This window comes from Panicum virgatum, chromosome 2K (genome assembly GCF_016808335.1).
Source record: "Panicum virgatum strain AP13 chromosome 2K, P.virgatum_v5, whole genome shotgun sequence".
Taxonomy (NCBI): domain Eukaryota; kingdom Viridiplantae; phylum Streptophyta; class Magnoliopsida; order Poales; family Poaceae; genus Panicum; species Panicum virgatum.
In genome coordinates this window covers 45,854,820-45,869,006 of record NC_053137.1, presented here as the reverse complement: position 1 = coordinate 45,869,006, position 14,187 = coordinate 45,854,820, and the positions used below count along the sequence as shown (strand labels likewise).

At 52.6% G+C, this 14,187-nt stretch overlaps 1 protein-coding gene and 1 long non-coding RNA gene across 2 annotated transcripts; both read left to right on the top strand.

Annotated features, from left to right (window-relative positions):
* The first annotated feature begins 711 nt into the window (after nt 1–711).
* On the top strand, nt 712–2,502 carry LOC120679460 (transcription factor MYB36-like). The gene is made up of 3 exons (XM_039961052.1): nt 712–1,010; nt 1,148–1,277; nt 1,421–2,502. Exons 1-3 carry the CDS (start codon nt 875–877, stop codon nt 2,205–2,207), a joined length of 1,053 nt encoding a protein of 350 aa, XP_039816986.1. The 5' UTR covers nt 712–874; the 3' UTR covers nt 2,208–2,502.
* Nucleotides 2,503–3,181: 679 nt separating this feature from the next.
* LOC120695727 lies at nt 3,182–13,866 on the top strand. The gene is made up of 5 exons (XR_005683841.1): nt 3,182–6,046; nt 12,457–12,589; nt 12,749–12,974; nt 13,366–13,559; nt 13,648–13,866. It is a non-coding gene; the product is annotated as an uncharacterized LOC120695727 (long non-coding RNA).
* The last annotated feature ends 321 nt before the right edge of the window (nt 13,867–14,187 follow it).

Here is a 14,187-nt window from a genome sequence, read left to right as displayed (position 1 = left end):
TTGAGCGCAACTACTTAAGAATACTTTGAGAGAGAAGCACCCCCAAATGCGTGTCAAAGAGTCTGGCAAGTTGCAAGAGCCAGTCATATAGTAGACCTGGCTGGCTACAAGGTTAGTGTTTATGAGAACCGTTAAATAAATTGTTATAATTATATACTGAGAATATATATACATGAAAAACCCATGTTTTGTTCATTATTAGTGGTAGTAAAGGCCTCAAATTTTATCCTAGACAATATAAGGGCCGGGCTTTTATCACATATAGTTAAAAATATATAAAAACGAAATTGAATTGTGAAAAGAGCACTATGTCTCAAGAGGGGGAAAAGCTAGGCTAAAAATTAAACTGAGGCAGCCTAGAACAGTGTTAGTGTGTGTGATGTAAGGATTTTAGCTATAAACTAGCCCCAATCATTTAAAATTAAAATATCTAGTCGACGTACTTATGCAAGTGGTACAAAATTAAATAGATCCTGTGGTCTATAAAATTACAATACCGTCTAGTTTACCGTACTTCATACTCCTATATATATATTCACAAGCGCAGCCTAGAAATTTTAAACTGCTGCAAACCCTGATAGGCTAATACTAATAAATATATATCGTGTCGACCGACTGTTCATTGCCAGAGAAAAAAAAATAATTAATGTCGTTGCACATCAAGGTCCCTTCCTATAAATTAAACAATCCAGCCAACCCTGGCCTCAAGCCCTCAACCTCAAGGCATCAGCCACGCCGCCTGGAGCAAGCTAGAGCTGCAGTGCTGCGCCACGGCACTCGCCATCTCCGAGAGCGGCCGAGCCACTCCAGAGAGCTCAGCAGACTCGACCGCCGCCGGCCGGGAGGCGCGAGCAGCGAAGGGAGAGCGGAGGAGATGGGCAGGGCGCCGTGCTGCGACAAGGCGACGGTGAAGAAGGGGCCGTGGGCGCCGGAGGAGGACGCCGTGCTCAAGGCCTACATCGACGAGCACGGCGCCGGCGGCAACTGGATACAGCTCCCGCACAAGATCGGTAGGTGCAAGCACCGGCCTGTATATCGATCATCTGCCTAACCTCAGCTGCAGAAGAGAATCAAGAGACTCGATCAGGTTATGAACGCTGGATGGGATCGTTTCGTTAACCTTTTTATTTGCTGGTTAATTTTGTAGGGTTGAACAGGTGCGGCAAGAGCTGCCGGCTCCGGTGGCTCAACTACCTCCGGCCCAACATCCGGCACGGCGGCTTCACGGAGGACGAGGACAGGCTGATCTGCAGCCTCTACATCAGCATCGGGAGCAGGTGAGTGCATGCGTAGAATTCAGACATTCATCAACTATTCAAGCACCTTTCCAACAACTGCAACTCAGAGTTAGTAGATCGTCAATAATCAGCTAGCTGAGGGATCCTTCCACTGATCCTCATGTCTCTTGGGCTCTCGGCAGGTGGGCGGCCATCGCCGCGCAGCTCCCGGGGAGGACGGACAACGACGTCAAGAACCACTGGAACACCAAGCTCAAGCGGCGCCTGCTCGGCGGCGGCCGGCGCCCGAGGGCGGAAACGCGCCTCCAGCTCCTCACGAGCCCAACCTGGCAGCACAGCTCCTTCGCCTCGTCGGCGCTCGAGAGGATGCAGGTGAGCATGCGTCTGCACCAGCGGCCTCACCTCCACAGCCCAGCGGCGGCCTTCACCTTGTACAACTACGGCAACATCAGCGGCGCGCCGCTGTGGCCGAGCCCGTCCCCGTCGCCTTCTCCATCACCGACGGCGAGTGAGGGCTCCGAGATGCGGCCGCGGCAGCTCCCCGGCGCGACTTCCGCCGGCTACTCCGGCCTCTGCTGGTCTCACATGCCGAGCAGTTTCAGTTACGCATGCGCTGGGGTGCAAGAGAACATGGACGGCACCTGCACGCCGCCGCTGTCGACGAGCACCGGGGAGACGACGGTAACGGCGGCGGGCGTGGAGAGCTCGAGCTCGACGCCGACAGCAAGCTCCGCCTCAGCAACATTTGGCAGTATGGACGACGAGATCGACATGCTGCTCCGGCAGATTCAGTGCTTCGGGGAGAGCGGCCAAATCGGCGACGAGCAGGCGGTGGACGGCATAGACGGATGCTTCAGAGCAATGGATCATGAGGCCTTGGACGGCAGCGTTGGTTCTTGGAGCTCCTGCTCGACTCCTGGAGTGGATTCAGTGTTCCATGACTACGTGCAAGGATACAACCAGTGCTAGAAGCTTTGCAGACAGGCGGTATTAGTAGCATGTGTTAGATTTATCTAGTAGATTGATGAAGTGCTTAGTTTTGTGAACGTGTGATATGGTATTGCGAGTAGATAGAGTTTCAGTCTGAATACATATCTGGTGTGCATCATTCGGGTGTATATGTGAATATGTACATTACGTACAGTTCAATAGTTTTCTTTTCTGAATATTTAAATATCGATATGTGTATGTTGTCAGTACTGGTGAGATACATATGAATCTGGCTAGGGGCATACACTGATTTCAACCACAAATTCAGGATCAACTTTGTATGCAGTAGTTCTGCAGTGAACAAAAACCATCTGAAATATCGATGGGTGCTGAATCTAATGTCAGGTAATTCCCATGATTGATGATTTGTAACAGACTAACAGCACTTGGAAACAGCAGCAGTAAATGGTAGTTCGCATTTGGAAGTATTTAGGAATTTTGGTAAAGTTTCAGGGGATCAGAAAAACAGCGAGACGAATTTCTATATGTTAAACGCGCACGGCTCGGTGGGCTATGAGCCTATCCACGATAGTAATTTTTTTAAAGTGTCCGATGGTGAATCTGCGGCTCTCATACACCCCACCCCGCAATACTGCAGCAGTAAAAATCTTCGCGTCATCCTGTCCTCCCCTACTCTCGTCCCCACCGCAGACCCACCTCTCCTCACCCTCTCCGCCACCCCGTTCCCGGCTCCTCCTCCTCTTCCTCCTCCTCCCCCCTGCCCGCCGCCGACACGACAACCGAGCTTGGCGCCGGCGTCGCTCGTGCCGTGCGGGCCGTCCTCCTCTTTTCCCCCTCCTCCTCCCCGCCGCCGACACAAGGCAAGCGAGCTCGGCGCTCCCGCACAGTGCGCCGCTCGCGCGTCGCCATCCCTGTCCCAGGCTCCTCCTCCTCCTTCCCACCGCCTCCTCCCCGCCACCGACAAGGGAAACTGAGGTCGGCGCCGGCGCCGTGCGGGCCCTCGTCCTCCTTTCCCCTTCCTCCTCGGCGCTCCTGCGCAGCGCGGCGCTCACGCGGCCTCCTCTCACCATAGGCTCTCTCCTCCTTCCCGCCGCTGCCCCATCCCCGTGCCGCCGCCTCACCACGCGAGGCGGTGGCAGGCAGCGACGGCGCCACCGGGCTGCGGTGTGGCACCAAGCGCGTGCCCCGGGCGGTGTCCAGCACCGGCCGCTGCGCCGCACGAGCGGGCCCTGCTGGTGGCCGCCGGTGTTGCTGCCCTCCCTCCCGGCGCTGCCTGCTCCCGTAGTTTCACGCCTGATGCTGTGCTTCGCGAAACCCTAGCTACGGCCACCGGCGTGATGACTACCCGATGTCCCGCTCCCCCCGCACGGCCTCCTGTACACCGTCCGCGCGGATCCATTTTTCTCTCGATCCATCCGCTCACTGATTTGCTCTGCCTCTCTCCCTCTCACGCTCCTCCCCTCCCCGGGTACTCTATACAGTGAATCTGCTATCTTCAGTCGCATTGCTCTTCGATTTGGAGGCAATTCAACAAGCCAGAGTCAGTTTGACCCTGGCTCTATTTTTGTCCCACTTTTCTCTTATCAATCTACATGGTTACTACCTTGCAGCATTTTTTTTCAACGGTTATTGCCTTGCTGCATTTTTTTTCTTGCCTTCTATGCCACCTGCTCTGTTCGGCTGGATCTTGAGACTACTGCAGTGTCCATGATTTTGGTCATATGCAATGATGAATACACCTTCCTCTTGCTGCTAGATTAATTTGAGAGAATGGGGTAGTGCTGTGATGAATACACAATAAATGTGTTTAATGTTTGATGCAGTGATCCTGAGCTATCGCTCCACAATTTATACCTCTTTCTTTTTCTATATAATTGTGGCATTACTCATGAACTACAATGATTCTTCCTTTCAAACCTATCTACTGTGTTCATAACTGATGTAATGACCATGAGCAGTTGTTCATTTTATTTTTTCCGTCTCTTTCTACCTATTCAATGACAACTGAGGCGATGGTCAATTGATTGGTTCTGTTTTTTTTTCATGGTTCCTTTTGCACACCGGCAGACCCAGGGCCCGGCGACCCTGTGCACTCGCCCGAGCTCCCTTTGTACGTGCAACAAGCTAATGCTAGTATATTTGAAGCTCTTTTGTGCATTGGTCACTACTAAAGAGAAGCAAAGCAAGTAGTAGTCAGTACGTGTGTATTCAAATCAACACTAGAGACTAGAAAATTATAAAAGGAAGACCAGTTACTAGAATCATTTCGAATAACTAGCGGTTCAAACATGATCAGTTGTGATCGCAATCTTCTTCTACTAGAGATTGCAATAGAATTGTCTTAAGACTGGCCCAGGCTCCTTTCAATCCCTAGGTCCGCCACTGCTTTTGCATCTCTCTACTATATAACTGTTCATAGCTGACGCAGTGACAATCTGCAGTGCTAATTCTATTTTTTACAGCTCTTTCTGCCTCTTCCATGATAACTGAGGCAATGGTCAGTTGGTTGCTTCCATCTCTTCCGTCTCTTTGTACCTATTCTATTTTATGTACTTTGGAGACTTTCTATTTCTTCCATGATAACTAAAACAATGGTCAATTTATTGGTTTCATTTTTTCCCCTCTGTTTGTACCTATTCTATTTTGTGTACTCTGGAGCCACCAATGGGACCTACTATTTATTGGGGTCATCTCTTAATTATGAAATTTCAGTTCGCAGGAGCCCGAACTGAAATTTACAACTTCTGATGTCATTGTTTCTTATGGTTTCTCCCTTTGCCTAATATAATCATTGCTTTTGCTTTTGCACTCATACTTGCTTATGATGTTGCTTGTGATGTCAATTGCATAATTAATATAATTGTGCAATCTGAGCTTCTGCTTATTGCCTGTGAAGTGATAGATATGTTCTCCTTGATCCTAGGCTTCTGATCATTTTCTATGATCATTGCTTATGACATCAGCTCATACACTGTTGGTTCTGAGCACACGCCCTATCCCCAGAGAAAGCGTTGTCAAACACTTTGCCTGTCTATGATGACTTTTGCTTTTCCTGTTTCTTTCTTGCTGCAACTATGTCCACATCTGATATAGTTTCAGCTTAACAGAATCAGTCTTTTATAATTTCCTGCTAGTTTCATTAACTTTCTAATACCAATATTAACTATAGATAACATATCCGTACAAAGTATCTCATTTATCAACTTTGTGGAGATTGATTCTAATGTGTTTTGGGGGCTATTGTTGCAGTGGCAACATTTCGAGCCCAAAAAAATAATGCTGGCTGTACCAGTTCAAGGTTGCGCATTATTGCCTCTGCTGCTTCCTACTATATAGATTCATCGACCGTGAGGCTTGCTGCTTTACATATTTGGCTGTTTGAGACCAAATACATTGCGCTGTCATTGCTATGCTACAAATGAGAATTTTAAATTCAATAGAAAGATTATGGATTATATTTGTCATGTAAATAATAGTATGTTGCCTAAGTCAAATCTATATTGTACAGGCTGTCGCATGGTCTCTTTTACTAATCTATGAACTTTACCCATAAAGGGCAGCATCCAATTGCTTTTTAATCTAAAATTAAAGCTTTTTTTTTCCTAAACTAAGCTTGCTTAGTTGGATAGTTAGGATGCAGTGCCATATCTAGGCTTGCTAGGGTGAGTACTCTCCTTTCTTTCATATCGCCATATCTAGATTTTTTATTCTTCATGATGCATACAGTTTAGCTACATGTACAGCTCTGGTTGCCTAGAAATGACATGTTATATTTTTTTGATCCCATTAATTCATCTCTAGCATTGTGCTGGCTTTGCAAAGAATAATCCCTCCTGTGCTCTGGATGAATTGTAAAGGTAACAACACTATTCTTAATCAGGAATGCTTTACATTTCCCTTCCTTAATCAGGGATGCTTTATAGCTTTTTTTCCTTCCACATATCGTAAGTTTTGATAAATCTATTACTTCACATACCCAATTATTGCCTGCAAATCTATAGAAAGTCTATTCAAAATGTTGATCCCTTATAAAGTAACTAGCACCTACTTAGTAAGTTTCAGTGTATGTTCTAAGAAGCAGTGCTTCCTCTGTTTCAATACATGTACATATATACAGATACATGCATGCATAGGAAGAGATAGATACATGTATACAACAATATATATGTATAGATATATCTTTAGATATATGTATGCATTTACATAAATATGTAGTAAAAAATATAGATGTTTTTTTCCTCAATAGACAGATATTGCAAATTAAGGATGGCTACTGGGCTGGCTTTAGTTGTTATCACCTATATACTTTAAATTTTGATATTCTTTTTTTCCTTTGTTTCCGTTCCTTTATTGTTCCTTCTTTTAGTTAATTCTCAATAAAGTTCTCCATTCAATTGAATTGTGTATTATTTGTAGGAGGGAATAATGGATGTATTCGTCCAATCCTAGAAGGGTGGGTATATATAATACCTATACATGTGCCTCTAGATGACTCTCTATACACATGGGCTCAATATACACCAACACCCCCCACAGTCTGAACTACCGGCACAGCGGTGTTCAAGACTGGACAACAAGAAAGCCAACACCCCCCCCGCAGTCTGAACAACCGGCGCAGCGGTGTTCAAAATTGGACAAGAAAAGAGTACAAAGGGCTAATACCCCCCCCCCCGCAACCACAACTAGCCACCGGCTACGTTGAGGCTGGAGCGAAACTCCGAGAAGGTCGAGGAGGGCAGCCCCTTGGTGAAGATGTCAGCAAACTAGGAGGTAGTCGGGACATAGAGTACCCGAACATCGCCGAAGGCGACTCTGTCGCGCACGAAGTGTAGGTCAATCTCCACATGTTTCCTCCGCTGATACTGGACGGGGTTGGTGGAGAGATACACGACGCTGACGTTGTCGCAATAGACGAGCGTGCTCTTGGCGAGCGGGCTGTGGAGCTCCGCCAAGAGCTGTCGTAGCCAGGACGCCTCTGCCACGCTGTTAGCAACAGCCCGGTACTCCGCCTCAGCACTTGAGCGGGAGACAACCGGCTGCCGCTTGGACGACCAGGAGACCAGGTTGCCGCCCAGGAAGATGGCGTAGCCGGAAGTGGAGCGACGAGTGTCCGGGCAGCCAGCCCAGTCAGCATCGGTGTAGACCACCAGCTCAGCAGAGGACGAGCGGTGAAGCTCCAGGCCGAGGTCCACTGTGCCACGGACGTAGCAGAGGAGACGCTTCAGCGCAGCAAGGTGTGACTCCCGGGATCATGCATATGGAGACAGACCTGCTGGACAGCGTAGGTAAGGTCCGGCCTGGTGAAAGTTAGGTACTGCAAGGCTCCAGCAAGACTCCGGTAGGCAGTAGGATCAGCCACCGGATCACCCAGATCAGTAGACAGCTTCGCCTGAGTGTCAACAGGAGTGGAGCAGGGCTTGCAATCAGTCATCCCAGCCCGCTCCAGGATATCAAGTGCGTACTGCCGTTGGTGAAGGAGAAGACCAAACGGGCGAGGCTCAACAGTGACGCCCAAGAAGTGGTGGAGCTGGCCAAGATCCTTCATAGCGAACTCCTGCTGCAGAGAGGAGATGACACTCTGAAGCAACTGCTGACTGGAGGCTATGAGCACAATGTCATCGACATAGAGCAGCAGATATGCAGCCTCATCCCCACGGCGGTAGACAAAGAGAGACGTGTCAGACTTGGCCTCGGTGAACCCCAATGTCAGCAAGAACGTGGCGAACCGAACGTATCAAGCCCGAGGGGCCTACTTCAGACCATAGGGAGACTTGTTGAGCCGGTAGACCATATCCGGACGACTCGAGTCCACAAATCCCATAGGCTGAGAGTAGTAGACAGTCCCTGACAGAGTGCCATGAAGAAACGCATTCTTCACGTCCAGCTGGTGCACAGGCCAAGAGCGCGAGAGCGCAAGCGTGAGGACTGTGCGCACCGTAGCGGGCTTCACCACTGGACTGAAGGTCTCATCATAGTCCACACCAGGCCGCTGGGTGAACCCCCGGAGAATCCAGCGAGCCTTGTAGCGCTCCAGTGTGCCGTCAGCCCGACGCTTATGCGTCCCGATCCACTTGCCAGTCACCACATTGCAACCAAACGGACGCGGCATGAGGTCCCACGTCTGGTTGGCGAGGAGAGCCACATACTCCTCTTCCATCGCGCGACGCCAGTGAGGATCCGTCAGGGCATCGCGGACAAAGGAGGGTACCGGAGAGACCCGCGGCTCTCCCTCGGTGGCGGAGAGAGTCGTGGCCTGAGACGCCATCCGCCGAGTCACCATGGGATGGATATGCCGAGGATCCCGATGGATGACTGGCGGGTGGTACACCGCTGGCTCGGCTCGAGAGGGAGCCGGAGGAGACGGTGGCGGCGACGGCTCCGGTGTAGGCGTCGCAGGAGCCTCCGGAGCAGGAGGCGAATCCGGTGTCAGCGCCGATCGACGCCGGTACACCTGCACCGGATGAGCGTACCGCTGCGGCGCCGGTGTCGGCGCCGACCGACACCGGTACACCTGCACCGGCTGAGCGTACCGCGCAGGTGCAGGGGAAGGCACCGGGGCCGCGCGTGGCGCAGCGGGAGACACCGGGTCCGCGCGCGGCACGACCGGAAGTCCGGGGGCCGCGCGTGGCGCGACCGTGGGAACTGGGGCTGCGCTCGGTGCAGCAGGGATCACCGGAAGCGGTGCCGGTGCGCCGGGAAAACATGCAGGAAAAGGACAAACAGGTAACGGTGGCTGAACCACCGGGTCAGTCGGAAACAGAGACTCCAGCTCGGGGTCAGGAGAAGGAGCGGAGCCGGCGGAGTAGGGGAAATCCGACTCGTCAAAGACGACGTGTCGGGAGATCAGGACACAGCGAGAGGTGAGGTCAAGGCATCGGTACCCCTTGTGGTCAGGGGAGTACCATAGGAACACACAACGAGTCGAGCGGGGCGCCAGCTTGTGAGAAGCGGTGGCGGAGGTGTTAGGGTAACACGCACACCCGAAGACCCGAAGGTGGTCGTAGCGAGGAGGGTACCGAAGAGAGCGTGGTGTGGAGTGGGAGCAGAAGAAGTAGTGGACGGAAGACGGTTGAGCAGATAGGTGGCGGTGTGGAGGCTCTCAGCCCAGAAGCGCGGGGGCAGAGAGGCCTGGATCAGAAGGGTACGCACGACGTCGTTCGTCGTGCGAATCATCCGCTCAGCCTTGCCGTTCTGGGGAGAGGTATACGGACAAGACATACGCAGCTGGACACCCCGAGAGAGGAAGAAAGAACGGGAGGTGGAGTTATCGAACTCCCGCCCGTTGTCGCACTGGACGGCCTTAACGGTGAGGCCGAACTGAGTGGACACCCAGGCAAAGAAGTGGAGGAGGGTGGGAAAAGTCTCAGACTTGGCGCGCAAAGGGAAAGTCCAAGAGTAATGCGAGAAATCATCCACCACGACCAGATAATATTTATAGCCAGACATGCTGAGTACAGGAGATGTCCACAGGTCATAGTGAATAAGATCAAAAGCATGCGCAGCATGCGAAGAAGAAGAAGAAAATAGAAGTCTAACATGACGACCTAACTGGCACGCATGACAGAGGTGCTTAGCAGGAGCCCTAGTACATGGAACATTGGTACTACGGTTGAGCTGAGCCAAAACGTCGCGGCCGGGGTGACCAAGCCGGCGGTGCCAGGTGGTGGAAGAAGGTGTCATGGCAAATGCAGTAGACGATGGAGAAGTCGAGGGCGGAGCAGCGGAAGTAGGAAGCCGGAGAGTGTAAAGGGGCCCCGGGCTGTCACATTGGAGGAGCGGACGCCGGGAAGCCAAATCCTTCACAGTAAGACCAGAAGAGTCAAATTCGATAGAACATGAGTTGTCAGCAGTAAACTGGCGAATGGAAAGAAGGTTGTGAACCATTTGAGGAGCAACAAGAACATTAGGAAGACGAGGAGCAGAACCCACGGCGGTGACAGGAAGGCAAGACCCATCACCAACCATGATAGAAGATGGACAAGAGGGGTGTGGGGGTCGGACAGAAGAGAGGATACCGGCGATCCACTCGGTGCTGACCGGCGGCGTCAGTCCCATGGTGCTAAAGGACTATGCCAGAGCGGCCTGATCCCACCCCCAGGCTAGGTCGGCTGCTGGTTGGGCTGAGCGGGTGGGGTCCAGGACGGCGCGAAAAGTGGAGCAGCGCCGGTGAACATGGCCGTCGGCTGGAGCAGAGGACGAGGCCCCCTCCCGGACCCTGGAACGGCCACATCGAGATGCGCCCTGACCATGGGTTGCTGAAAGATGGCTAGGGCGTACCTCTAGGGGCAGGGGCAAAAGCGGGAGTCGGAGCCGAAGCTGGCGGAGTCGGCGCGCCCCGACGGCCCCCACCGGTGCCACCACCACCACATCCCCCCCCCCCCCCGCCGACGACATCCTCGCCCCTCCGCCCCCCCCCACTTCCGGACTGCCCGGCGGGAGCAGCACCAAGAAGAGAGGTGGCAGGGGCGACGGAGGAAGCCGGTGGAGCAGCGACGAGCGCGGTGGAGGTGGATGAGGGCGATCCGGGCACGAGACCCCTGGTGATCTCCTCGAGGGCGAGGTCGTCTCGGACCTGCAGGAAGGAGGGGAAGGGCCTCTGGTGGGCGATCCAGCTCTTCAGGTGGTCATAGGTGCTGCTCAGGCCCCGCAGGACATTTAGCACGAAGACCCGATCGGCCACCGGATCCCCGAGGTCGTGAAGAGCATCGGCCATGCCCTTCATCCGCCGACAGTACTCACCAACGGAGAGGTCCCCCTGCACGAAGGTGCGGAAGGTGGCGTCGAGCTGGAGAGCGTGGTACTCGGCGTTGCCGAGGAACTGCCCCTCGAGTGCCACCCAGGCCTGCCGCGCGGTGCCGCCGTGGGTCCTGACGAGGTCCTGAAGATCCAGGGAGGTGGTCCCGAAGATCCAGGACATGGCGACGCTGTCGAGGCGCAGCCACATCACGTCTTGTGCCTCGATCGGCGTGTCGAGGAGGACGTGGTCATCGAGGGCGTAGCGGCGGAGGGCGAGCAGGACCTGGTCCCGCCATCGTCTGTAGGAGGAGGACGTCGGGTCGAGGAGGACGGTGACCAGGGCCCGGATGTTCTGGACGCTGGTGGCTTGGATGTGGAGCTGGGCGACCATGGGATCGGCTGGGTTGTACCGCGCTCCAGATCTAGAGGGCGAGGCCTGGCAGGAGGAAGAGGCGGCATGCTCGACGAAGGGAACGGCGGGCCGCGGGCCGGGGAGGAGGATGTAGTGCTCCGCCTCAGCGACCCGGCGAGCGAGAGCGTCGGCCGTGGCGCGCTCGCGCTCCCAAGCGAGGGCGGCCATTCGGACCCGCTCCTGGGCCACCGTGGCCTCCGACCTGGCGGCGAGGAGGGCCGCAGCGAGAGCGGCGGCGGCCGACTGCCCACAGAGTGCGGTGGCGGCGAGCGGCGCATCCTCGGGCGGCATCCCGGGCCCAGTCCACACGGGAGAAGCCTCAGGAAGGGCGGCGTCGATGGCGGGCTGCCTGCCGGCCGCGACAGTTGCGCTATGGGCGGCGGCGGCGGCGGCGGCTGCGGCAGCGGGCGCCAGCGGCCCAGGCGGCGCAGGCGGCGGCCCAGGCAGGACCGGCGGCTGCGGCTGCGGCCTGGGCGGCGCCTAAGGCTGGGGCCCAGGTGGGTGCGTGCCGCCCGCGCCCTCCGCACCAGCAGCAGCGGCCCCTGCACCTGCAGCCCCCGCGCCCACACCACCACCACCAGCGGCGGTGGGGTCGAGCAGGGGCGCAAAGGCCACCAGGGCGGCGGCGGCCGCGGCAGGGGTCCCTCTGGCGGCGGATCCGGGCGGAGCAGAGGTCCAGGCGGCGATGGTCGAGATGCGGCGGTGCCAGGGCACCAGGCGGCGGCGCCTGCCGAGGACGCAGCGGCCGGCCAGGCGTTCGGCGCAGAGGGAGCGCCAGCAGCAGAGGAAGAGGAGGGGAGGGGAGGGAAGGAGAAGAGAGGAGGAGGCGCCGCCGGCGGCTGGGTAGGAGAGGAACCCTAACCCTAGGCTAATGATACCATGTAGGCGGGAATAATGGATGTATTCTCCAACCCTAGAAGGGTGGGTATATATAATAGCTATACATGGGCCTCTAGATGGGCCTCTATACACATGAGCTCAATATACACCAACATTGTTGCAATTACAACTGTGTATTATGGTACATATACCTTTTTCTTCATAGGCTTGCCCTTCATCCCCTCCATCCGATTCCCTCTCTTCCTTGATTTCTCATGGAGGTGTGGACCATCTGTGTAGGTAGTAGATCTTTTTAAATCCCGTGAGCAGAAGGGATATTAATATCTTCCTGATTCGTCATCGTGGATCTGCCCAAAACTCCTTTGATTGAACAATCAGTTCACGGCTCCGTACCTTCTCCTCTATCAGATAGGTAACTGGATACTAAATTGGTTATTTTGCTTATACCTTTGCACAAATAGTTGGTTGCGCCCACTAGGATTTAATGATGCGTGGATTTAGCAAGGAGACTGGGATTGGGAGTACATCTATTTTCCACAAGGCCTGATATCCTATTTTCTAACTTTTACAGTTTACTCACCCTAGAGAAGCAGGATTAGAATCATGTAGGGGAGCAGCAACTTTGGAACCATCCATGTTGGCATATCCGGAAGCGTGGTGAGGGACATGGGAGTATTTGCCTCTCTGTTTTGGTATCTTATATGCTTCAACTCTGTCATCCATCTGCCCATCTGCATCTAAAGACAGCTATGGCTTGCATGTTCTGATCAAAGACTCGAAGAACCCATCCAAACAAAGTAAATGTCTGAATGGCACTGCTTAAAGTTGTTTTATGCGGCTAAAATTAATTTTTCTTAGAAAAATGAAATACTGGCCTGTAGCTCTGCTTGATTGCTTTCAATCATCCAGCATAATTCTATTGTAGAGGCTATGGTGATCGTTGTATTTTACTGCATCTGCTTCCATCCGTCAGCATAATATACTCCAGTCACGGGTTATAAAACTACTGTAATATTTAAACCATGTTGTCCCCCACCATGGTCAGAAGTAATACATCATATGTAGTATCATGGTACACCAAGAGATACATGAGTACTAATATAGCAAACAGGCCTCACTATACCTTAATTTGCTAGGTGATGCAGATACTGAGTGATACTATTACCTGAAACTGGTCTATGGTTGCAGGCAGAGGGTTTTAAACGAATTGTGGCAATGTTCTAGTGCTCTATACTGTGCCGAGCTGCTCTACAAGACTACAACAGTTGGAAGGCTGCTAGAAAGCTACTTGACTCAACAACTGCCGGGAAGTTTTTCCAACGACAAGCATATCTCCCACTATTTATCATAAAAAACAAACAGCATCACCATGTTGCAGGAGGGTATGAATTAAACTAGCTCCGCCTTCTACTTTGTGAAAGTCATGTCACACACTGTTTCACACTAATCAAATGGAAAAATCACTTGCAGGCGATCTAATCACCGCATTATATTCTACAACCACCAGAAGCTCCAAAGAATTAGAGATGTTATGTAACTTACTATCCGCTATAACATTTATATGTCCCCGCTATAACATTTATATGTCCAAGAACATTGTACCCAGCTTACTTTTGCCTTCATCCGACATCAAAGTAATGCCTACATATGTAATTTATTAGTACATAATAAATTACAAATAAATGCTAATATCACTTGGTAGTTTAGCTTAAAAAGCTCGGGCGCGCCCATTGTTCGTCTAAACGGTCGTTTAGCCCGTTTAAACACCATCTAAACGCTACACAGTGGCACACCGTTTCTGTTTAATCGGTTGTTTTGACCGTTTAAACAGCCGTTTTCCCCGTTTAAACACCCGTTTTGCCCGAATAATGGGCTAAACGGTAAGTGACCGACTATTTACCGTTTAGCGTTTAGGATAACACTGGGCGCGCCAAAACGCTCGCAAAGTACTCGTTTACTGTTTATTTCAGAATAACTCGTCAGATAGGATTCTCTCAGATGCACATGCTC

What these genes read in the sequence shown, in the direction of transcription:
- LOC120679460 (XM_039961052.1), top strand. Translation starts at nt 875, where the DNA reads ATGGGCAGGGCGCCGTGCTGCGACAAGGCGACGGTGAAGAAGGGGCCG. An exon ending in ACAGCTCCCGCACAAGATCG is followed by an intron (nt 1,011 to 1,147) that starts GTAGGTGCAAGC and finishes TTAATTTTGTAG; the next exon opens with GGTTGAACAGGTGCGGCAAG. An exon ending in TACATCAGCATCGGGAGCAG is followed by an intron (nt 1,278 to 1,420) that starts GTGAGTGCATGC and finishes GGCTCTCGGCAG; the next exon opens with GTGGGCGGCCATCGCCGCGC.